At 51.9% G+C, this 23,069-nt stretch overlaps 1 protein-coding gene across 3 annotated transcripts; it reads right to left on the bottom strand.

Moving 5' to 3' along the window:
• Positions 1-1,036: 1,036 nt before the first annotated feature.
• Positions 1,037-23,034, bottom strand: CUTC (cutC copper transporter). 3 transcript variants are annotated; one of them, XM_074959566.1, is made up of 9 exons: positions 22,783-22,916; positions 16,930-17,001; positions 10,643-10,702; positions 9,851-10,060; positions 7,105-7,140; positions 5,094-5,227; positions 3,068-3,095; positions 2,577-2,682; positions 1,037-1,909 (listed from the first exon to the last, which is right to left on the bottom strand). In XM_074959566.1, the coding sequence occupies exons 1-9, from the start codon at positions 22,826-22,828 to the stop codon at positions 1,798-1,800; spliced, it is 804 nt and encodes a 267-aa protein (XP_074815667.1). In that variant the 5' UTR covers positions 22,829-22,916; the 3' UTR covers positions 1,037-1,797. The 3 variants fall into 3 exon arrangements, with proteins under 3 accessions (XP_074815667.1, XP_074815669.1, XP_074815668.1); XM_074959568.1 differs by lacking the exons at positions 1,037-1,909; positions 2,577-2,682; positions 3,068-3,095; ... (4 more) ...; positions 16,930-17,001; positions 22,783-22,916 and adding exons at positions 19,666-21,266; positions 22,965-23,034; XM_074959567.1 differs by lacking the exons at positions 1,037-1,909; positions 2,577-2,682; positions 3,068-3,095; ... (3 more) ...; positions 10,643-10,702; positions 16,930-17,001 and adding an exon at positions 19,666-21,266 and having other exon boundaries at positions 22,783-22,922.
• Positions 23,035-23,069: the final 35 nt, after the last annotated feature.

Here is a 23,069-nt window from a genome sequence, read left to right as displayed (position 1 = left end):
TGCGCCAGAGGATCCCAGGGGGTGCGGGGCAGGAGGAGTGCCGCCAGACGGCACTCCACTGTTCTTTTTCTTCGGCGGCAGCTCTGCACGCCTGCAGCAGGTCTTCCCCTCCGGTGGCACGACTGCGACAGGTCTTCCCTCCTTCTTTCTTCGGTGGCACGTCTTCCCATCTTCTTTCTTCGGCAGCACGCCTGCGGTGAGTCTTCCCCTCTCCTTTCTTCGGCGGCACCGTAGGGGTGCGTGATCCAAAAGCTTTGGAGACCACTGTGCTAAAGAGAGCTAAATTGTAGGATTATAGAAGTATAAGATTGATCAGTAGTTAGAAGGGATAATTATGTATTAGGTATCTAAGTAAGTAGGGCTGAAATGCAAGGCCTACAGGCTGAGACCTGTCAGATGTCAGCTTACCCATACAAGGCCATAGGCTTAAGAAATGCTTGACATAAGTAAGTGACCAAAGAATGACCCTATGCCACAAGATTATGGGAAAAGCGGTACCAATGGGTGATACTGCAAAAAATTAACAGTAATTTTTTGCTTACAAGATCCCCGGTAGTCACATTTTTCTAACACATGCGCGAATCGCAGGGTGCACAATGCGTGTAAATGCTAATGAGGTATAGTCAGAATCACATTATAAAAGAGGGTGCCCAGAGTGAGACAATCGAGCTCTCTATGGGAAACCCAGCAGGAACCATCCCTCTACTGAGGATCAGTCCATGAGAGACCCATCAGACCCTAACACTATCTAGGAGGATGTGACTATAACTACATTGGTAACTTGAGCATAGGTCTGTAGAGAATTTCTATATGCTTGGGTAACCATAACTTTGCTGGTAACTTCAATAAAACTTTGTGAGAGACTTGTACTGGTAAATGTGTGTGTGGTCACTACCCGTGGTCTTTATGTGTTCCCAGGGACTCTAAATCTGAAGCAAGTAGCAGAGCTGACTTTCACTCTGTTAAGCTTGAAACTGTAGCCACCAGAGCCGAACCCACGATGGTGTAATGCCACATTACTAAATTCACTTTAAATAAAATAAAAGGCTCCGATTTGTTCTTTGTACTAACTCCAGGGTTTTTTCAATTGATTTCCCTGTGGTTTTCTTTCAGAAAAGGGGACGAGGCCTGAGCTTTCTGTTTATGAGGCTGACAGGCTTCGTCAGCAGAACCTGCGTGTTGTTTGAGTTCCAGCTCTAGCTCTCAGCTCAGTGTCTCCTGAACGCCTCTGCCAACCTTAGCCATGGATTGCTGAACCAGCCTGAAAGCGAGAGTCCGGAATTCAAATGACCTTAACTCTCAATGAAATCATGTCCTCGTGCTGACTGCATCTTGCGCAGATTCCCTGGAACATGACTCCTTTGCAAGCACGTCACGACTCACCATAGCAGATACCACTCACATTGGCCAGCAGGACACAGACCATCAAGCCCTTTCCGTAAGGATGAGCCACAGTGACACGGGAGTGGCTGCAGGGTGTTTATTTGACAATCGCTGCTGGTAACGCACAATTCAGTTACCCTTAGCTACGGTCCCCCCTCCCAATTGCTGCTGAATGGTTTGTGCCACAACAACAGCCCGGAATGGGTCCTTGGTGGTTGTTGTTTTTTTCTAAAAAGCCAGTTTAAGCCTCCAGTCCAGGGAGCGTGTCCAGGTGAAGCCAATGAAGAGACTGCAGGTTCCGTCATAGTATCCACTTCATTGACAGCCCTTGTGAGACTGAAGCCCGAGCCCATCTGTCCAGACGGGCAGAGAGGATCCCAGGGTCTGCGCGCTCCTGTCCCCGGCACTTGCCCTCTACAGGATGTTCTTTGCAATAGCGTTCAGGGTCCTCACTTGAGCCACATCTGCTACCTTTAGGGAATATTCGGAGACAGAGAGAGAGGATCCCATGGCAACACTGCTGTTTCTGTCAGGAAAACCAACAGGGGACTGATTACTGTCTGGAATGTAGAACAGCTGGGCACAGGCCCTAGCCAGGAGACATCAAGGTAACTGCCAAGCTACAGCATTGTCTCCTCTTTTCTCAGCAGCTGGCAGAGGATCTTCCGGTGCCACCGCCGAGTTAACAGAGATGCTAGACAGTAACAGCAGGAGAAACGATATCCCAAGCAGAGGAAAGGGTCCTAGCTCTAGGCAAGAGGCACCAGCATTACAAGAATGTAGTACAGACCTCCTAGAACCATGTCTCACAAAGATGCACCCCACAGCACACCATGGCACCAGTGTTAGGGCTCATGCTCCCAAGTGCCATTCACATACCTCAGTGCGCTAATGCCAGGAATCATGCTCCCAACAGCTGAACACAGGAGGTTAACGCATCCAAGGGGACCTCATCATGCACAGGACTCGCGCCCCCAAACGCTGAGCCCAGCTAAATTTATGTGTCCCAGAATACCAGTGCCAGGATTCACACATCTAGCCCCCCCGAAGCACAATTCTCACACCCTGGGGCATCAGCAGGATCAGGGAGTTTTCTCTGCAATTCGCAGACTCACCTTCAGAGCAGCAAATCTGTGGGAGGAACAAGCCAGACTGTAACTCCTCACTGGCTTAGTGCAGAGACAACCTCTTACCTGAACTTCATTCCTGAGTCCCGGGCTGAGCGAGCAGAGCAGTGAAACTCAGGTGCACCAGAGCCCTCAAGAATCCTCTGCAGGTTCCTCTCTGTTATACCACCCCCTAGTGGAAAGAATACATTCATACATCACATTCGAGCAGGACGATCCTGAGCATCACCCAGTGACTAGCCCCTAAGACCAGATCCAGCCTGGAGAGCAAAGGGAAACAGCCCCACAGAGGCACAGGAGGCTGGATGAGGAGCTGCATGGGACCCCTGGCTGATCCAGAGAGTATCCCCAGACCTCACTGCCCACAGCAGGCAGGGGGACTGGCGGCCTTTACGTTCCCCGGAGGGAGGGAGAGCCCCTCCCCGGTGAGGCAGCAGAATGGCTCAAAGCTGAAACATGGATCTTATGCACCTGGGCACGTGCATGAGACTGGGACCCCGGAGCCAGGGACAGATTCAGCCCCCAGTACATACACAAAGTTGCAACAGAGTCATTACCTGGCACCACCACAATCCTGCCCTTTGCCTGAAAAGGAGCAGAGTGACAGGTGTTAATGCTCTTGCCCACTCCAGCTTGACACACAGGAGAGACACGGTACTTGCATGCGCCCCACCTACATGCAGCTTATCATGTGGAGGATCTTGGAGTAGCATGAAGAATTCACACTCACACACCTCAGGACATGCCCAGTTATGCAGCTCACAGCATCGTCCCCAAGACACATTAAACCAGGGGTCGGAAACTTTCAGAAGCGGTGTGCCGAGTCTTCATTTATTCACTCTAATTTAAGGTTTCGCATGCCAGTAATACATTTTCACATGCACTGGGGGGGAGGGATAGCTCAGTGGTTTGAGCACTGGCCTGCTAAACCCAGGGTTGTGAGTTCAATCCCTGAGGGGGCCATTTAGGGATCAGGGCAAAAATTAGGGATTGGTCCTGCTTTGAGCAGGGGGTTGGACTAGATGACCTCCTGAGGTCCCTTCCAACCCTGATATTCTATGATTTTAACGTTTTTAGAAGGTCTCTTTCTATAAGTCTGTAATATATAACTAAACTATTGTTGTATGTAAAGTAAATAAGGTTTTAAAAATGTTTAAGAAGCTTCATTTAAAATTAAATTAAAATGCAGAGCCCCCTGGACCAGTGGCCAGGATCCAGGCAGCGTGGGTGCCACTGAAAATCAGCTCGCGTGCTGCCTTTGACATGCGTGCCATAGGTTGCCTCCCCCTGCATTAGAGGAAGCCACTCTCCTTGTGATTTTGCCGGACTTTCATTCTTCAGCCTGGTGCCTCCAGTGCGACTCATGCTGGAAACTCCTCCAGCTCTTGTGAAACTCAGCCCCCTGAGACACTTAGAGGATGGCTCAAGGACTCTGCCTACTTAACATGCTCCAGCCCAGGAACCTCAGAGACTCTGGGACACTGCAGCCACTTCTTTCAAGAGCCCCCTAAACTCCAGTAACTTACAAGCCAACCAATAATACATGTGTGTGTGCATAGCCGTGTACATGCACATGTGTGTGTCTGCATGGGCATGCATGTGTGTACATGCACATATGCATATAAAGTGTGAGTATTGTGTCTGTGTGCATGTGCATGCATGCTGTACTATGTTCTCAGACTTAGCCCTTTGTGCTGTTGGAGTTTAGTCTGCCAGACTGCAGATCTACCTAAACACACCAGCCAGAAAATGAGCAGTTAAGTCATTCAACACCCCAGCTACACTCTGCTCATCAGTCCCCCTTGTCAGCCCCAGCTGTCCCCTGCCTTCTGCCACTCCTAGCCCAGAGAGCTCTCTCCTCAACCCACACAATCAACCCCAGAGCACCCCAGCCAGCACCCAATGGTAACATTCATAAACCATCACACTGCGCCGGCCTCTAGCGCCTTCCATCTGACAGTCCCACTGCCGGGCCGGCTCACGCTCTCCGGCGAGGCACTTCGCGATTTTATGTACGTCTCAGACAGAAAAACATGCAGATGAGCCGGACTCATTAAAGCCACATCTCAGAGCGTCTGTGATCCTGTCACCATCCCCCCTCATTTCACTCTTCTCGTCCTGCACCTTTCTTTCTCCCATTTGTTGCATTTCATCTTAAACAGGATCGTGAGCTTGTGTGTGTGTGTGTTGTTTAGCACAACAGGGCCCAGGCCCTGATGTCCCGGGGGGCCTCCATGTGCTACTGCAATACATATATGGTGTGAAGGACAACAGACACAGGTGCTGTCACACCAACAGGGAGAGCAAGTTAGAGACGAGGCCCCTCCCCTCCATGAGGTCACCCCATCTGTAGCCTGTGAGCAAGTGGCCTCCCTGTTGGCAGACGCAGGTCTCTGCCAAGTGGGGCCTCACAGCTCAAACCCACAAAGCCCTGATGTGACCCTGGAGCCCGTGCAGAAGTAGGAGCAGATGGGGAAGGTGCTCCCAGCCAAAGACTTCCCTAGGGGCAGCCCCACAGAGCAGTGAGTGGTCAGGGTAACTGAGAGCAACAGCAGAGACAGAAGTGTGGGAGGGGGCGCTCACCTGTTCTGTGAGTCTCTTTATTAAGGGTAACCCCTCCAGTGCTGAGCTGTCACAGCCGCTGGTCAGCACCCGCTCGAATCCCAGGGACACCAGGGTCTCCAGGGCCACAAGAGGATCATGGACCATGTCGAAGGCTGCAAGACCAAACAAAGCAGCTCAGAGATGCCATGCTGGCGCAAGCTGCAGCACTCAGTCATAGAATCCTAGAATATCAGGGTTCGAAGGGACCTCAGGAGGTCATCTAGTCCAACCCCCTGCTCAAAGCAGGACCAATCCCCAATTAAATCATCCCAGCCAGGGCTTTGTCAAGCCTGACCTTAAAAACTTCTAAGGAAGGAGATTCTACCACCTCCCTAGGTAACACATTCCAGTGTTTCACCATTCCCCTAGTGAAAAAGTTTTTCCTAATATCCAACCTAAACCTCCCCCACTGCAACTGGAGACCATTACTGCTACCACTGAGAACAGTCTAGATCCATCCTCTTTGGAACCCCCTTTCAGCTAGTTGAAAGCAGCCATCAAATCCCCCCTCATTCTTCTCTTCCGTAGACTAAACATCCCCAGTTCCCTCAGCCTCTCCTCATAAGTCATGTGTTCCAGTCCCCTAATCATTTTTGTTGCCCTTCGCTGGACTCTTTCCAATTTTTCCACATCCTTCTTGTAGTGCTATTATTATTATTATTATTGTAGTGTAGGGCTATTACCAGCAGGAGAGTGAGTTTGTGTGTGGGGGGGCGGAGGGTGAGAAAACCTGGATTTGTGCTGGAAATGGCCCAACTTGATGATCACTTGATGATAAGCTATTACCAGCAGGAAAGTGGGGTGGGAGGAGGTATTGTTTCATGGTCTCTGTGTATATAATGTCTTCTGCAGTTTCCACAGTATGCATCCGATGAAGTGAGCTGTAGCTCACGAAAGCTTATGCTCAAATAAATTGGTTAGTCTCTAAGGTGCCACAAGTCCTCCTTTTCTTTTTGCGAATACAGACTAACACGGCTGTTACTCTGAAACCTTCTTGTAGTGTGGGGCCCAAAACTGGACACAGTACTCCAGATGAGGCCTCACCAATGTCCAATAGAGGGGAACGATCACATCCCTCGATCTGCTGGCAATGCCCCTACTTATACATCCCAAAATGCCATTGGCCTTCTTGGCAACAAGGGCACACTGTTGACTCATATCCAGCTTCTCGTCCACTGTAACCCCTAGGTCCTTTTCTGCAGAACTGCTGCCGAGCCATTCGGTCCCTAGTCTGTAGCGGTGCATGGGATTCTTCCGTCCTAAGTGCAGGACTCTGCACTTGTCCTTGTTGAACCTCATCAGATTTCTTTTGGCCCAATCCTCTAATTTGTCTAGGGCCCTCTGTATCCTATCCCTACCCTTCAGGGTATCTACCTCTCCTCCCAGTTTAGTGTCATCTGCAAACTTGCTGAGGGTGCAATCCACGCCATCCTCCAGATCATTAATGAAGGTATTGAAGAAAACCGGTCCCAGGACCGACCCTTGGGGCACTCCACTTGATACCGGCTGCCAACTAGACATGGAGCCATTGATCACTACCCGATGAGCCCGACAATCTAGCCAGCTTTCTATCCACCTTAGAGTCCATTCATCCAGCCCATACTTCTTTAACTTACTGGCAAGAATACTGTGGGAGACCGTGTCAAGAGCTTTGCTAAAGTCCCACCCATCAGCCAGCTCACCAGCCAAGGGCGGGTGGATATATCCGGGGCCTAGAACCAAAGGCTTCCCTCACAGCTGCCAACCCCTGCACAGAGGCTTGGCATACACAGCCCCCACTCAGGGCAGCAGCACGGCCATAGAGCCTGAGCCCGCACAGCCCCCACCCCTCGGCAGCGGCACGGCCACAAAGCCTGCTGGACCCGAAAGGCCCCCACCCCCGGACAGCAGCACAGCCATAGAGCCTGGGCCCTCAGAGCCCCGGGCAGGGGCACAGGCATAGAGCCTGGGCCAGCTCCTTCACAGCAGGACAGCACAGAGAACAACTCACCACGGTGGAAGGTGACTGGCAGGGGACGACAAACAGCTGCAAAGAGAAGAGTTCACATGGTTAGCGCAGGCCTCGCTGTGTGAGGAGAGGATCCTGCATCAGAGTGGGGTCCCTTTCCGTCAAGGTTCCCTCCCCACTCTGAACTCTAGGGTACAGATGTGGGGACCGGCATGAAAGACCCCCTAAGCTTATTTCTACCAACTTAGGTTAAAAACTTCCCCAAGGCACAAATCTCTATTTGTCCTTGGACTGAGGTATGGTGCCACCACCAAGTGATTTAACAAAGAACCAGGGAAAAGGACCACTTGGAGTTCCTATTCCCACAAAATATCCCCCCAAGCCTACACCCCCTTGCCTGGGGAGGCTTGAAAAATAAACAAGGTGAGCACAAACCAGACCTGTGGGTTTGTAGGACACTCAAAACCCCACCAGATTCTTAAAAAACAGAACTTTATTATAAAGAAAAAAAAGTAAAAGAAGCACCTCTGTAAAATCAGGATGGAAGGTAATTTTACAGTGTAATCAGATTCAAAACACAGAGGATTTCCCTCTAGGCAAAACTTAAAAGTTACAAAAACCAGGGATAAACCTCCCTCTAACACAGGGAAAATTCACAAGCTGAAAACAAAAGGTAATCTAATGCGCCTTGCCTTATTTACTTACTCTTTTTGTAATATCAGAGATTTGTTCAGAATGGTTTATAGAGGAAGGAGTTTTTTTGACCTGATGCTTCTCTGCTTTCCCCAAAGAACACACCAACAAAGCCTCCCCCGCCATGTGAAAGTATCTTCTTTCCCCATTGGTCCTTTTGGTCAGGTGCCAACCAGGTTATTTGAGCTTCTTAACCCCTTACAGGTAAGGAGGAATTCTAGGCTACCCTTAGCTGTATGGTTATGACACTTTCCCTTCCTAACTGCTGAAAGAGTGGCCCAAAGACAAGCTCCTGGACCATCTTTGGAGAGCCCAGCAAGGAGCATAGCCACGCTGGAGAGGTGAGATGGCTGTTACCTCCACCAGCCTTTGGAGAGGCCCAGGCTACCTAGGCTCCGGCACGGGTTTGTATATTTATGGGCCTTTTAAAGTCTCCATGTGTTTTCTGTGAAACTCCTTGTGTATGGACTGCCCTGCAGCAGTGGGAATGGCTGGGACAGTGGCCCATCCATGCGATGAGCCCTGCAATCCTAAATTCCACTCTCTACTGCATACTGTGCTTTAGATTCATGGAAGACGGGGCTATGCATCACCGAAAGCCTGAATTGGAGAGTAGCACAGGATACTCTGCATCGCAATGGCTGAAAGGCCGACCGGATTGTCAGCTTTTGTGTAGCAGACAGAGCCTCAGTCAATGGCCCTGAGAACAGTGATAAACTGGGTTTGTGCCTAGAGTCCCTCTACCACCTAGCCCCACTTGTGGTGTGCATTAAGGAGAAAGGATCAACCCGGTGGGGTTGAGGGCCTGGGAAACCAGGGGAACAAACCTGACACTGGCAGGAGTGTTTCCAAGTGTCTGAAGGGAGTACCCAGACACATCACAGTTCCTTTGTCTGGAACACTGAAAGGAACCACTGTCTCAGGAGGGCATAGCTGAGTCCATATTCCCTCAGATACACACTTCTGCTACCACTATGAATGACCCAGTGATTGCTGGGAACGCGGTGGGTGCTTCTCCCCTGACTGTCCAGACGCTCTCTGGATGACAAATTTTTTGCCCCCAGTTAGTGGGTCTCCAGTCCCACCATGGGAGCAACAAAACTTTGTTCTGCTTATGAGTAACATCAGCAGCTGCTTTCAAGAGCTGATCTTTACCCTGGCTGTTAGACAGGGACAGTGATGACGCTGCCTATATCACCCTTATCGTCTAATTCACACAGAGGGATTCTAGCTCCTTTAAGAGACAGCTTCCTCTGCAGGGACGATTTCTAGGATCACAGATCTCAGTCAGGTGCTAGCTTGGCCTCCCTGTGTCTTGGCTACAGCTCACAGATGAGGTGCTGGAGGATCCTTTCCTCCCTTGGCTCAGAAGGGTTCGGGTCTCCCACAGCCCAGCTGCTCCAGGCAACGCCAGCTCCACCCACTTTCTGCATTTTTTCATTTCTCCCCTTTTGGCCTGTTTTTCTCAGCTATTTTGGAAGACAGAAAAATTCAGAGCAAGGTCTGGAACAGCTGGTATGCAGAAGGCCAAGACAAGCACTTCCTGGGTATCTTTACCAAGGTTTCTGAGCCAGCTCTGCTCTCACCCACAAGTAGGAAAGGAAGGTATGGGGGGAGTTTGCTAGCCATAAAATACACTGGCCATTCCTGCATGTACCCTGCATGAGCCTCTCCAGGACGGGCTCTAGGCACCAGCAAAGCAAGCACAAAGCAGCACAATTCCAGGAGCGGCGTTCCAGCCATCCTTTTTTTTTTTTGGCTTGGGCAGTTGTGCTCTCGGAGCTTGGGGCGGCAAAAAACCTAGAGCCGGCCCTGAGCCTCTCCCTCCCTTACCACATCATCTCGCCCAAGACTGCATTTCAAGCTGGGAACTCCTGGGGGCAGCCGCGCTGTCTGTCTGCAAAGCGCTCACCCACAATGGTGTGGGGTAGATGGCAGCATGAAACCAGGAGAGGCTGGAGTGAAGGGGCCAGACCCCAGCCAGCTATCATTAGCCAGAGCAACCTACACGACATCTTCCAGCATCACCAGGTCAGATAGCACCAAGCTGTCTGCATCAGTCAGAGCTGAACCCCATAACTGGGGGCCTCCTTACCCAGCAGGGCTGTGCAGAGCTCTGTGTCGATGCGCCCGTCCTCAGTCAGGGCCCCAAACACCAGTCCATCGGCTCCATGCAGCTTGGCTAGGTGGATATCAGCCTTCATCACTTCCAACTCCCGGTCGGAGTAGAGGAAATCTCCCCCACGAGGGCGGATCATCACAAACACTGGGACCCGCACACACTGCTTCACCACCTGCAGGAGTCCTGCCGGGACAGACAGAGACAGCTCAGCATGGGGACAAGCAGGGCAGACACCCACCCTTCCCACTACAGAGGCCTCCCAGCCCTCACTTCTGTCCAGCAGGGAGAGCCTCACCTGGGGTTCAGGGATGGGAAGGGACCTTTGACCCTCCATTATCCTGGAGCATGGGCGTTAGGCAGGAATCCCTGGGGACAGAGGAGAATGAAGGAGAGCAGGAGTGAAGAGCTAGGTGGATGGAAGTGAGGTGCTGAAGGGATTGGGAGATTGGGATGCAACTTCCATGGCTGGGCCAGCTGAAGAGCTGGGAGGTTCCCTGCCAAATCCAGGACACGTGGGGCCTGCTCCCTGCACTGAGGCCCTGGAGGGTAGAGAAGCCACTGAACTCCATGGACACTGGCAAAGTTTGGGCCAACTGGACAGGAGGCTTCAGAGAATGCTTGAATTGGCTCTTCCTCATGCACCCATGGCCCTGCAGGACTGGCCCTGGTCCCACTGAATGCTTCCCCAGTACGTATTCCATTGGTGCACTTGCAGGGCAGTAGTCCTGATGTCCCTGTATGAGCAAGATGCCCTGGGGCACTCACCCATACTGGGCGTGGTTCCTCCTTCCATCAGGCCAGCACACAGCTCAATCCGGCCAGCACCTGGACAAGAGACCGAGTAACAGTCGCTAAGTAAGGGGCACAAACCATCCCTCTGGACTCCAGAGAAGGCCTGGACATGGACCAAGGAAGGGATCTAGGGCTATGGAATAGGGCCACTGGGAGACAGAAAATTGGGACCTACCGCCTGTAGTGCCAGGCCCCTGCCTTCCCATCAGGATGATCAGCCCGGACACCAGAGCACTGTGCCAAAGGGGAGAGTCACCTGCCCCACTCTCTGCTTCACACCACCCGTGATGGGATCCCTGGGGCGCAGCCTGGGAGTGTGGGATCACTGTGCCCCCCTGACTCTCTCCAGACTGGGCTGTCTCTCACAATGCCTTGCTAGTGACCAGCAGCAACCCCTCCAGGTGCTGTTATCACTCAGCACAACAGCATGTGGAGCCCCACACCCAGCTAGATCGCATGAAAGCTCCCAGAGCCACTCCTGAATCACAGAGAGAACGGCACTGGCCGAATCCCCCCAGCTCCCAGCCTCAGGACTATACCACCTTGCACTGCTCACTTGAGCAGAGCAAATTTCTTAGTTGGTTCACCACTTCATCAATGGAAAGTGGATATACACCAGCCTTTGCAAATCTGAGCAGATTTGCCACACACTTCAGGCAAACTCACTGGTAAAGATAAATAGTTAAATTTATTGACTACAAAAGATAGATTTTAAGTAACTATAAGTGTTAGGCAAAAAGTCAGAGTTAGTTACCAAAAGAAATAAAATATAAGCACGCAGTCTACAGTCTCAACTCTATTAGACTGGGCAACAACTAGACTAAGTAGTTTTCCTCACCCCATTGGATACTGCAGTCCTTAATATACAGATTTGTCCTGTAAATCTGGGCCAGTCTCCTCTGTTGGAGTCTTCAGTCTTCTTCTCAGGGTGTGTCTACACTGGCAGAGTGACAGCACCGACAGTTACAGCGCCGCTCAGAGAGCGCTGAAGGGAAACCGCTGTTGTGTGTTCACACTGTCAGCTGCCAGCGCAATAGCATGTTCACCCTTGTGGGACTTGCAGCGGTATTTGGAGAAGTGCACTCTGAGCAGCTATCGCACTGAGCACCTCTTCCTCCTCTGCTGCTAAGAGTTGTGGGAAGGCGGAGGGGGTCACAGGGCATCCTGGGTCCTGTCCCATCCCAATGCCCTGTGATGCATTGCTACGCATCCCAGCAATCCCTGTGCTTCTGTCCACATTTGGCGCCATCTTTCAACGGTTTGTATACTGCACGCTCTGCCTCTTCGGTCTGCAGGAATGGATCCCGCACTGTTGACCAATATACTGCTTGCTCTAACATGTCACAAGTGGCAGTGGGCTACAAAGGCAAGAGGAGTGCGACAATGATCTCGCCACGTGTAGTAGCTACAACACGAGATTGCTTGTGGCATTCACAGAAGCGCTGACCACAGTGGAACGCCACTTTTGGGCTCAGGAAATAAGCACTGAGTGGTGGGATCACATCGTCATGCACGTCTGCGATGACAAGCAGTGGCTGCAGAACGTTCGCATGAGGAAAGCCACATTCATGGGACTGCGTGATGAGCTCGCCCCAGCCCTGCAGTGCAAGGACACGAGAATGAGAGCTGCCATGTCGCTGGAGAAGCGTGTGGCGATTGCACTGTGGAAGCTGACTACTCCAGACGGCTACCGATCAGTCGCTAACCAGTTTGGAGTGGGAAAGTTGACCGTCGGACTCGTGTTGACGGAAGCTTGCAGGGCCATTAATCGCATCCTGCTCCGAAAGACCGTGACTCTGGACAACGTGCATCACATTGTGGATGGCTTTGCACAAATGGGCTTCCCTAACTGCTGAGGGGTGATAGATGGCATGCATATTCCAATTCTGGCACCAGACCATCTAGCCACAGAGTATATTAATTGGAAGGGGTATTTCTCAATAGTTCTCCAGGCACCTGTGGGTCACCGTGGGCTTTTCACGGACATTAACACAGGCTGGTCTGGAAAGGTGCACAATGCATGCATCTTTCGGAACACTGGCCTGTTCAAGAAACTGCAAGCAGGGACTTTCTTCCCAGACCGGAAGATCACCACAGGGGAAGTCGAAATGCCCATTGTGCTCCTGGGAGACCCCGCCCACCCCTTACTGCCATGGCTCATGAAGCCGTACACAGGGCACCTTGACAGCAGCAAGGAGCAGCCTGTCAACAACAGGCTGAGCAAGTGCAGAATGGCTGTTGAGTGTGCTTTTGGCCGTTTAAAGGCCTGCTGGCCCTGCCTATATGGGAGGCTGGACCTGGCCGATGACAAAATTCCTATGCTTATAGCCGCATGCTGTACGCTCCATAATATTTGTGAAGGGAAGGGTGAAAGCTTCACTCAGGGCTGGATCGCAGAGGCTCAGTGCCTGGAGGCTGAATTTGAACAGCCAGAGACCAGGGCTATTAGAGGGGCACAGCACGGGGCAATAAGGATCAGGGATGCTTTGGGGCAGCAATTTGAAGCTGTAAGTCACTAATTTGTTGCTATGCTCGGGAGTACAGTGCTTGTAATGCTAGGAGGGGATTGTGATTGGTGCAGATGATGCACTACAGTGTAAGAAAATCGCCTGTTGCCTTGCAGGGCTCTGTTTGCTTTCAATTAATGGAATAAAGATTGCTTTCAAACCCAAACAGTTATTTTATTAAAAAACAACGACCGGAGGAGAGAGACAAACAAAAAACACATCAGCACTGAGGAGGATGGGGGAAGGGAGGGTCCCAGGAGGAAGTGGGGTCCCGGGACGGTTAAAGGTTTGTGTATGTCCAGGTATCATATCCAACCTTCCCCTTTGGAGTACAGTGCAGCGGTACCGTACTTCAGCAGGGCTAAACTGCAGAGGGACAGGTGTTGAGTGCAGTGGGTACTGGGAGTCTGCAGGGCTGAACTGTGACGAGGCAGGAGCGGAATGCAGTGGGTACAGACTGGAGCCAGGAGGTTGAGAAGAGTGTGTTGGAGGTGTTTGGGGGGTTCATGGGAAAGAGTTTTGCGACAGCGGCTGCAGGGGAGGGAGGGCAGAGCTGCTCGGTTTGCAGTGCTAGCAGCGCCAGGAGCGTGTCTGCTTGGCGTTCCATAACGTTTAAGAGCTGCTCTGTGGCTTCGTTCTGGTGCGCCATGTTCTCCTTTTGGTCCTTCTTCTCCCTGTCCCACCACTCCTTCAGTTCTTGTTTCTCAGTGGCGGAGTGCATCATGACCTCACGCAGAAAGTCCTCTTTAGTTCTTCGTGGCCGCTTTCTAATTCTTCGCAGCCATTCAGCCGGCGATAACAAAGAGGGGGCTGGGCTCCCAAGGTCATATCTGTAAAGCCAAAATGCAACATTTTACAGAAGCAGTATAGTTTGCAACACACAGACCACTGATTTAAAACACAGCTACTATTCACATACCTGTCACTAACTGGCTGACCCCAGGCAAGCACACATGAGCCACAAGACCCCCAAAACGGTAAGTAACCACAGGGGCAGGGAAAATCAGTGTTCCAGGACCGTACTATACACTGGGCACGTGGCTCTTGGGCACTGTAGGAAGAACATTATAATCATTCCTGTCCCCACATTTTCCACAGGCTGTGTTCATTATGGAAGATCTCGCTGCTGGGGGTGAGCAGGGAATCAAGGGAGGGTCTTCTCCAAGACTGCGGCTTCCATCCTGGCCCTTATGTGGCTCGCCTGTGTGCAGCAATGGTTCCCCCCATTCCAATGACGGCAGAGCGGCGTGGGAAATTTACCCTTAATGGGGCAAAAACCAAAGCAGCTCTGCCAAAGAACCTGCGGCAGCGGATTGCCCAGTATCTCCATGAGAGTTTCCTGGAGATCTCTGAGGCAGTCAATCAACACCCTGTTCCGTCGCTCAGACTAGGCATGCAGTGGTACATGCATCATACAGACACAAGCCTGCGTTCTGCAACCCTCCTGCCCCCAACAACTCGCTTCAGCAATTCCCAAAATCAAAGCCACTTCCCAGGGGCCTCCTCTCCTGTTTGCACTTCGCCAAGCTCTGACAGCTGTGACTGGCTAGCCTCCTCCGGGGTAGAGAAGAGCTCCGGGCTGCATGCATCACTGACCTCCAAGTCGTCCTCTGCCTCTGGGTCCCCCTGCACATCCTTGTCCAAGATTTCCTCCTCCTGGCTCGGTGCACTCTCAACTGGCACATGAGCCACCGAAGTATCCACAGCGGCCTTTGCAGTGGAGGTGGGGTCGCCACCAAGTATCGCGTCCAGCTCTTTGTAGAACCGGCAGCTCATGGGCGCAGCACCGGAGTGGCGGTTTGCCTTCTGCACCTTGTGGTAGGTGTTCCACAGCTCCTTCACTTTGACCCTGCAGCGTGTCCTGGTCATGGCCTCTTATCTCATGCATCGTGAAATCTGTTCATAGGTATCATAATTCCTACGGCTGGAGTGTAGCTGGGGCTGGACAGCCTCCTCTCCCCAAATGCTAGTAAGGTCCAGCAGCTCGGCATTGCTCCAAGCAGGGAATCACCTGGTGCATGGAGCAGGTATGATCATCTGGAAAGATGCGCTGAGACCAATGCATGCGCCACCAAGCAAACAGGGAGGGGACTTTCAAAATTCCCAAGGAATTTAAGGGGAGGGGATGATGGTTGGTCACCTGAGGGCAGGGCAGTAGAGTTCAAACCGATGACTAGAGAGGCGAGAACAGGCATTGTGGGACACCTCCCGGAGGCCAATCACAGTGCTGTAATCGATTAGGGTGTCTTACACTGGCACCGCGGCGCTGTACCCATGGCGCAGAAAGCTGTACACCTCTCATCGGGGTGTTTTTTTTACAGCACTGATACTATGCAGTATCTGCACACTAAGTGGCTTGGCAGTGTGTACACCTCGGGAGTTTCTGCGCAGTAAAGCAGCTTTCTGCGGTGTAACTTGCCAGTGTAGACAAGGCCTCAGTGTCTTTGTTGCTTGCAGTATAGGTGGGGCCAGGAGAAGAGACGAACATGGGCCTGCTCTGTTCTGTTCTATACCCCAGTCCCATGTGCACACAAGTCCAGGCATGTCTAGGGGGCACTGCTGAGTCTCTCCAGCCAAGGTTGAGCAATTCCCCTGGTGTGGCCTCACGCAGGTGAGTCATTGTATTGTAGCTCCCTTGCTGGACAATGGCTGTTGATGGGTTGACACCCCGCCCGGACATTAGTTACTTTCCTTGCTGTTGAGCTAAGATCTGGCTGATTCCTCAACTTGCAGCATGTTTTACCGACAACCGTACAACACAATTCTCATAACTTCATACGCATTAATGATACACATCTCTGGATCGAACATGACTTTCAGCAGATAATAACCTTTCCTGATACCTCACACGGCCTGCTTTATATGCAAGATCACAATTATATATACATGAGGAATATGGGGGTTACAGGGCGCTCCCCCAAGGTACAGAATGTCACACCACCACCTAGCACTGTGCTTGGACCTGGGGTCATTGTCTCTTGGAGATCTTGTATCTAAGTGTTGGGCCAGCCCTGGTTAGCTTGTTAGGGCTGATGCACACATTGACTGACATACCTTAGCTGCAGATTTCTAGTACTAAACATTCATAAATTCTAAGGCCACTCTGACCTTCTGTATCACGCAGAAGTTCCCGGAAATAATTTCTGTTTGAACTAGAGCAGAGCTTTAAAAAAAACATCCAGTCTTGATTTTAAAATGGCCAGTGATGGAGAATGCAGTCTGGATTTGTCTAGTTTCACCTTCCAGCCATTGGACTGACATACCTTTGTCTGCTAGCTTGAAGGGCACATTATTAAATATTTGTTTCCCAAGTAGATACCTATAGACTGTGATCAAGTCACCCCTTCACCTTCTCTTTGTTAAGCTAAACAGATTCAGCTCCTTGTGTCTGTCACTATCAGGCAGGTTTTCCAATCCTTTAATCATTCTTGTGTCTATTCTCTGAACCATCTCCAATTTATCAACATCCTTCTTGCATTGTGGGCACCAGAACTGGACACACTATCCCTACTGTGGTCATGCTCTATGTCTGCTCCATACAGCTATATTAGACTGTGAGCTCCTTGGGGCAGGAACTGTGTCTTTCTCGATGGTCTGTATAATAAAGCTGAGGCCCCTGAGTGCTCAGCTGATAGCACTGAGAATCCCTCTTTCAGGAGAAGCCTTGGCACCACACAGGCTGATGCATTCTACCCCACCAGGTTTTATTACACTGAGGACAGGTCAAGTCCCAGCTGTTCCCCTCTTCCTTACCTCCTCTCTCTGCATTCACAGCAGACTCCACTGAGTCAACACACACTTCCATGAGAAAGCCATCAGCCATTCCTAGGAAGGAAACACAGCAGCAATCAAGGAGGCAGCCAAGTCCAGTCACAGCTTAGGGGCAGGGTTTGCCTCAGGGATCCTCTCAGCTCCAGCCCTGGAAACTGGTCCTCCCCTCTTCAGTATCCTGCCCCATGTCGGGTTTCCAGTTGGCCCAACCCGATCCCTCTCCTGATCTCCTACTGCGCCCTGTCTCCAGACCCTTCTCACATCCACATTTCCCATCTCTAACACCCTGGTTGGGCTTTGACCAAACATGCCTGCAGCTATTTTTGGTCCTGAATCCCTACTTTGTAATATCAAAGAACATAAACTGAAAGGGACCCCCAGGGCTTCCAAGCCCTGCTCCCCACCATAAGAACATAAGAATGGCCATACTGGCTTAGACCAATGGTCCATCTAGCCCAGTATCCTGTCTTCTGACCAGGTGCTTCAGAGGGAATGAACAGAACAGGGCAAGTGGTCTATCCCATCTCGTCTAGTCCCAGCTTCTGCCAGTTGGACGTTTAGGGACACCCAGAGCATGGGGTTGTATCCTTGACCATCTTGGCTAATAGCCAGTGATGGACTTAGCCTCCATGAATTTACATCATTCTTTTTTGAACCCACTTATACTTGTGGCCTTCACAATATCCCATAGCAACGAATTCCAAACGTTGACTGTGCGTTGTGTGAAGAAATACTTCCTTTTGTTTAAATTTGCTGCCTATTAATTTCATCAGGTGACATCTAGTTCTTGTGTTAGGTGAAGGGGTAAATAACATTCCCTATTCACTTTCTCCACACCAGTCATGATTTTATAGACCTCTCTCCTATTCCCCCTTCGTCGTCTCTTTTTTCAGATGAACAGTATCAGTCTTTTTAATCTCTCCTCATACAGAAGCTGTTCCATACCTTTAATCATTTTTTGTTGCCTTTCTCTGTACCCTCTCCAATTCTAACATATCCTTTTTGAGATGAGGGCATGCAGTATTCAAGGTGTGGGCATACCATGGATTTATATAGGGACATGATGATATTTTCTGTTTTATCATCTGTCCCTTTCCTAATGGTTCCTAACATTGTTCGCTTTTTTGACTGCCGCTGCACACTGCGTGGATGTTTTCAGAGAACTATCCACAGTGACTCCAAGATCTCTTTCTTGAGAGGTAACAGCTAATTTAGACCCTATCATTTTATATGTATAGTTGGGATTATGTTTTCTAATGTGCATTACTTTGCACTTATCAACACTAAATTTCATCTGACATTTTGTTGCCCAGTCACCCGTTTTTGTGAGAACCGTTCGTAATTCTTCCCAGTCTGCTTTGGACTTAACTATCTTGAGTAGTTTTGTATCATCTGCCAATTTTGCCACCTCACTGTTTACTCCCTTTTCCAGATAATTTATGAACACGTTGAACAGCACTGGTCCCAGTACACATCCTTGGGGGAGTATACCATTTAGCTGTCTCCATTTTGACAACTGACCTAACCTATCCTTTTGTTTCCTATCTTTTAACCAGTTACTGATCCATGAGAGGACCTTCCCTGCTTACTTTGCTTAAGAGCCTTTGGTGAGGGACCTTGTCAAAGGCTTTCTGAAAAATCTAAGTACACTATATTCACTGGATCCCCTTGGTCCACATGCTTGTTGACCCCCTCAAAAGAATTCTAATAGATTGGTGAGACATGATTTCCCTGTGAGTCCTGGGATAAGCGAGCTCCCTTTACCGTGGGGGTGGAACCACAAAGCACAGGCCACAATTGAATTTGGGAACAACAAATGCAAAAATAGGAATGGGAGTGTGGGTGACAGTTTGGACATCAGGACTCCAGACAGGGGCACCAAGCAAAGAACCCCAGACAGTGCCCACTCTTCCTGAAAGGAGTTTAATGGCTGGGCTATACTAGAAAATTAAATCAACCCAGCTATGTCACTCAGGGGTGTGAAAAAGCCACACTCCAGAGTGACTTTGTTAAACTGACCTAAATCCCCATGTAGACAGCACTAGGTCAATGGAAGAATTCTTCCAATGTTGACCTCGCTGCCGCCTCCTGGGGAGGTAGATTACCTATGTCGATGGGAGAACCCCTCCTGTCGGGATAGGTAATGTCCACATTGAAGCACTACAGCTGCGCTGCTGTAGCATTTCAAGTGCAGACAAGCCCCAGGAATCAGCAGACATGCCCTAGGAATCAGCAGACATTACCCTGAGGAACTCTGCTCGGAGACATGATATGACAAGGGAACGGAAACAGGTCCCACAGTCACAGAGCACCTGCCATCGAGCTTTCTTCTGGTCTGGTGGCTGGCCACCTTGGCCAGTACCAGGAGGAGGCTGACGAGGGAGTCTTGCAACTTTGTGGGGTCATGGATGGGGAGTGTGAGAACAAACAAGTGAGGGGAAAAGTGTAGCCAGAACCTCAGTTAACGCTTCTGGAGGAGCTGCAAGAGGGGCTGTAGCCTGACACCCCCTACGTAGGTGTGCACCAGGCCTCTGTATCATCTAAAGAGTAAGTGCAGCCCCACCTAATCCCTTTGAAAAACCCATCCCCCAGTTTGTTCTGGCACAAAAGCTACAAAAGCATGAGTCTGGCACCTGGCCCCTGTGCTGCATACCCTGCCTATTCCCTTGCTCCCCTGTTAACAAGTCTTTTCTTTCCCTGCACCTCCTTCAGGCTCCTCTACACAATGCCTCTGGTTCACTTTGTTCCATGCACATGTTGCCTAGCTGTCAGGTTCCTTTCTCCCATGAATATTCCTCAAACCACTCCCATTGGTGAGTCATGACAGTGGTTAGCAGCTCTAGATTTAAAAATTTTATTAAGAGGATGTTAAAATAAAAAGAAAACGGTAGAGTTTAAGGATAGAAGTTTCTGCTTATCAGGCAATAACGTACAGATTATCAAGGGTTGCAAAATTCGGTTTAGGATCGGATGGCGTAAGGAATACATAATCTGCAATATCCCCGATTGGGGGTAAAAGGTTAATGGGTCAAAGTACAGACATTGAGATATGAGGGTATGTTGTTCATATAATGGCTATGTTCAGGTATATAATGACTGGATACGATGATGAGGATGGATTGACCCTCATTTGGTGAGATTTAATGTCCAGTGAGTTTATGGTTCCAGTTCATATGGTCCAATGGAAAAGTCTCTTGGTCCCTTTCTTGTAGTTGATGCACGATGTCGTTCCGGCTCACACCTCCTGGTGCTGTCGGTGGCCGGTGATGTGTTTGATGTAGATGTCCCTGGACCATCGGATGGTGTCTGAGACCATGAGGTGCCACATGAGCTGTGCGTAGCGTCGACCGATCCCACAGGTCCGCAGCACACGCTCGTTGCAGGGGTCCCAAGTGCCCAGGGCTCCAACAATCAGGGAGTCCATCTGCACCTCATAGCCCTTTGCTCTCAGGGTGTCGGCCAGGGGGGTGTATTTTTCCAGCTTACGAGCTTGGGCTTCGCAGAAGGCCAGGGTCCTGTTCTCAAAGAAGACCATGATGTCGACAAGGATGATCTTTTTCTGGGCCTTGTCGGTGACAATCACGTCAGGTCGCAGCTGGTTGTCAGTCCCAGGGATGGCGCAGTTCACGGCGATCTCCCCCAGGCGCAGTGCGATGGCTTTCACCAGGTGGTTCTGGGTGGCGTTGTGGCGCAGCTGCCAGGCTCTGGAGTGGGGCTTGCAGCTGCACAGGACGTGGGGCAGGGGCTCGCTGGAGTAGCCGCACTTCCCGCAACGCTTCTCTCGGTTCCCGTGGCAAACGGCTCTGTTGACCGGGACGCAGTTGAGTCGGGCACGGTGGATGAACCGCCAGTTGGCGAAACGGGTGAAGCCGCCCCAGGCGAGGAAGTGGTTGCTGGCATCCCACTTGCTGGTCAGTTGGAAGGCTTTACCCTGGTCCGGTTTACGCTTCAGGGTTTCCATGTACAGTGAGTGGATGGCTGCCTTCAGGGTCCTCTCCAGCATGCCCCTGGTGCTCGGGGTGACAATGGTGTTGTCGTCGGACCTGATCTGCGGCACCAGGACTCCCAGATCCTGGCACTCCTCGCACCATTCCCAGCGGCAGCCGATGCGCTTCCCCAGGCGACGCGTGGCGTTGCGAGCGCGGGACCACAGTGAAGCGATGTCATGCCCATCCCGTCCGAATTTGCCATCCAGGGAACCGCTCAGGAAGGTGGCGATGTCTTGGTTGGAGGGGGCTCTGCCGATCCACTTTCCTTTTGCCTCTTATATAGCAGTGACCCCAGTGGAGGCTGCTGGGTTGGTTCCTCCACCTCATTTCCTATAATTTTTACAAGCAACAATGGAGCTTGGGATGTCTGGATATATCACTGGCAGAAAGGTGGCTGCAATAGTGTCAATGCAGATATTTCTTGTGGGACAAATTTTGGTCACCATCGCTCCCCAGCAGGGACCCTGTTCTGCTCCCTGCTTGTCCTCCCCCGGCTGCAAGGAGGACAAGCAGGTCTCCCTCAGCTGTAGAGCCTCCTCTCTGTCTTACCCAAACCACACCTGAGCTGGTGTCACCAGGAGTCAACTTCTCAAGAGAACGCTCCTGTGCTCTACTGTACAGAAACAAACTGTGGGTGTGCCAGGCTGGAGCATCATGTGACCTAGCTGCCTCTTTGTCAAACATCAGTGATGTGGTGACCACACAACTCCTCTGGACCATTCCGATAGCAGTTGTGCTGATTAAGTATGGGACCACTGCTTAAAAATGATCAGGCCAAAGCCCCCCTGGCTCTGTGACCTATGGAACTTTAAGTAAGTGCAAAAATCTTGGGGATGGGGGTGCATTTGTCCCCCCACCTCCTCAGCCAGTGCCATTACCGCAGTATCATGTGACCTGTCACCTTCCCACAGACTACCAGCAGTTCCCCTGTAAGTTACTGTAGAAATGTTTTTAAATTCATGGAGGATAGGTCCATGAACAGCTATTAGTCAGGAGGGTCAGGGGTGTCGCTAGCCTGTTTGCCAGAAGCTGGGAATGGGCGACAGGGGATGGATCACTGGATGATTCCCTGTTCTGTCCATTCCCTCTGGGGCACCTGGCCCTGGCCCCTGTCAGTCCTCCTGTTCTTTTTGTGGATACTGACACCGGCTGCTACTCTGAAACCTGTCGGAGGACAGGATACTGGGCTAGATGGACCCTTGGTCTAACCCAGTCTGGCCGTTCTGATGTTCTTGTTTGGTCATGGGTACTTTGTGGGTCGCTTGGAAATTTCTGGGTTAGGGCACAGGAGAGCAAGGGCAGGAGAGAGACACCTGACCCGGGGGCTGCTCTAAGAGAGCGCAGGCCGGCAGGCCCGGCGCGTCCGCGACCCCGGCAGCCGCAGTGAGCAGAGGGACCGGCCCACGGGCAGGGGTCCAGACCCAGGGGCCGCTACCCCCCGCTCGCTCCGGGCCGCCCTGGGCGCTCGGCAGCCTGGGCTCACGGCGCCAGCTCCCGCCCCAGGCCCGCTCAGGTAGCGGGCTGCGATTGCGGCGGCGGCTTCGCTTCAGCCGGGGGCCCCGCTGCGGTCCAAGGCGGCCCCGCGGGACCCCGGCCACGGAGCGCAGCGCCGCCGCCCGGCCGCGGGGAGCCGCAGTGACCCCGCAGCGCTGCGAGTCCCGTCCACACGCGGCCGCGGCCGGCCCGGTCCCCGCGACGCCCCGCGGGCTGCCGGCGCGGAGCTGATCCCCCCGCCCCAGGCCCGGCCGCGGCTCCGGCCGCCAGCTCAACTCAGCTCCGCCCCGGCCACAGCCGACCGCCGCCAGGGTTTCCGGGCCCGGTTTCCGGTACGAGCTCGCCCGCTCACCGGCATTTCCGGCCCCCGAGCCCCGCTTCCGGTCCCGTCGCTCCATGGTCAATTCACCCCCGGCTCCGCCGGCGGCGGCGGCGGAACTGAGTCGCCCTGGTCACGTGTCCGGAAGGAAGCCCCGCCCCGAACCATGTGACCCCGCCCCCGGGGATCGGGCCCCGTCCCGGACTCGCGCTCACCTGTCCTCGGGGCGCGCACAGCGCTCCCTCCTCCCTGTCACGTGCTGGATTGTCATGGCGACGGCTAGGTGGCTCCGGAAATGCTGGCTTTGCTTCCGGGTCAGA

The sequence above is a fragment of the Natator depressus genome, chromosome 7, assembly GCF_965152275.1.
Source record: "Natator depressus isolate rNatDep1 chromosome 7, rNatDep2.hap1, whole genome shotgun sequence".
NCBI lineage: Eukaryota > Metazoa > Chordata > Testudines > Cheloniidae > Natator > Natator depressus.
This window is presented reverse-complemented; position numbering and strand designations above follow the sequence as displayed.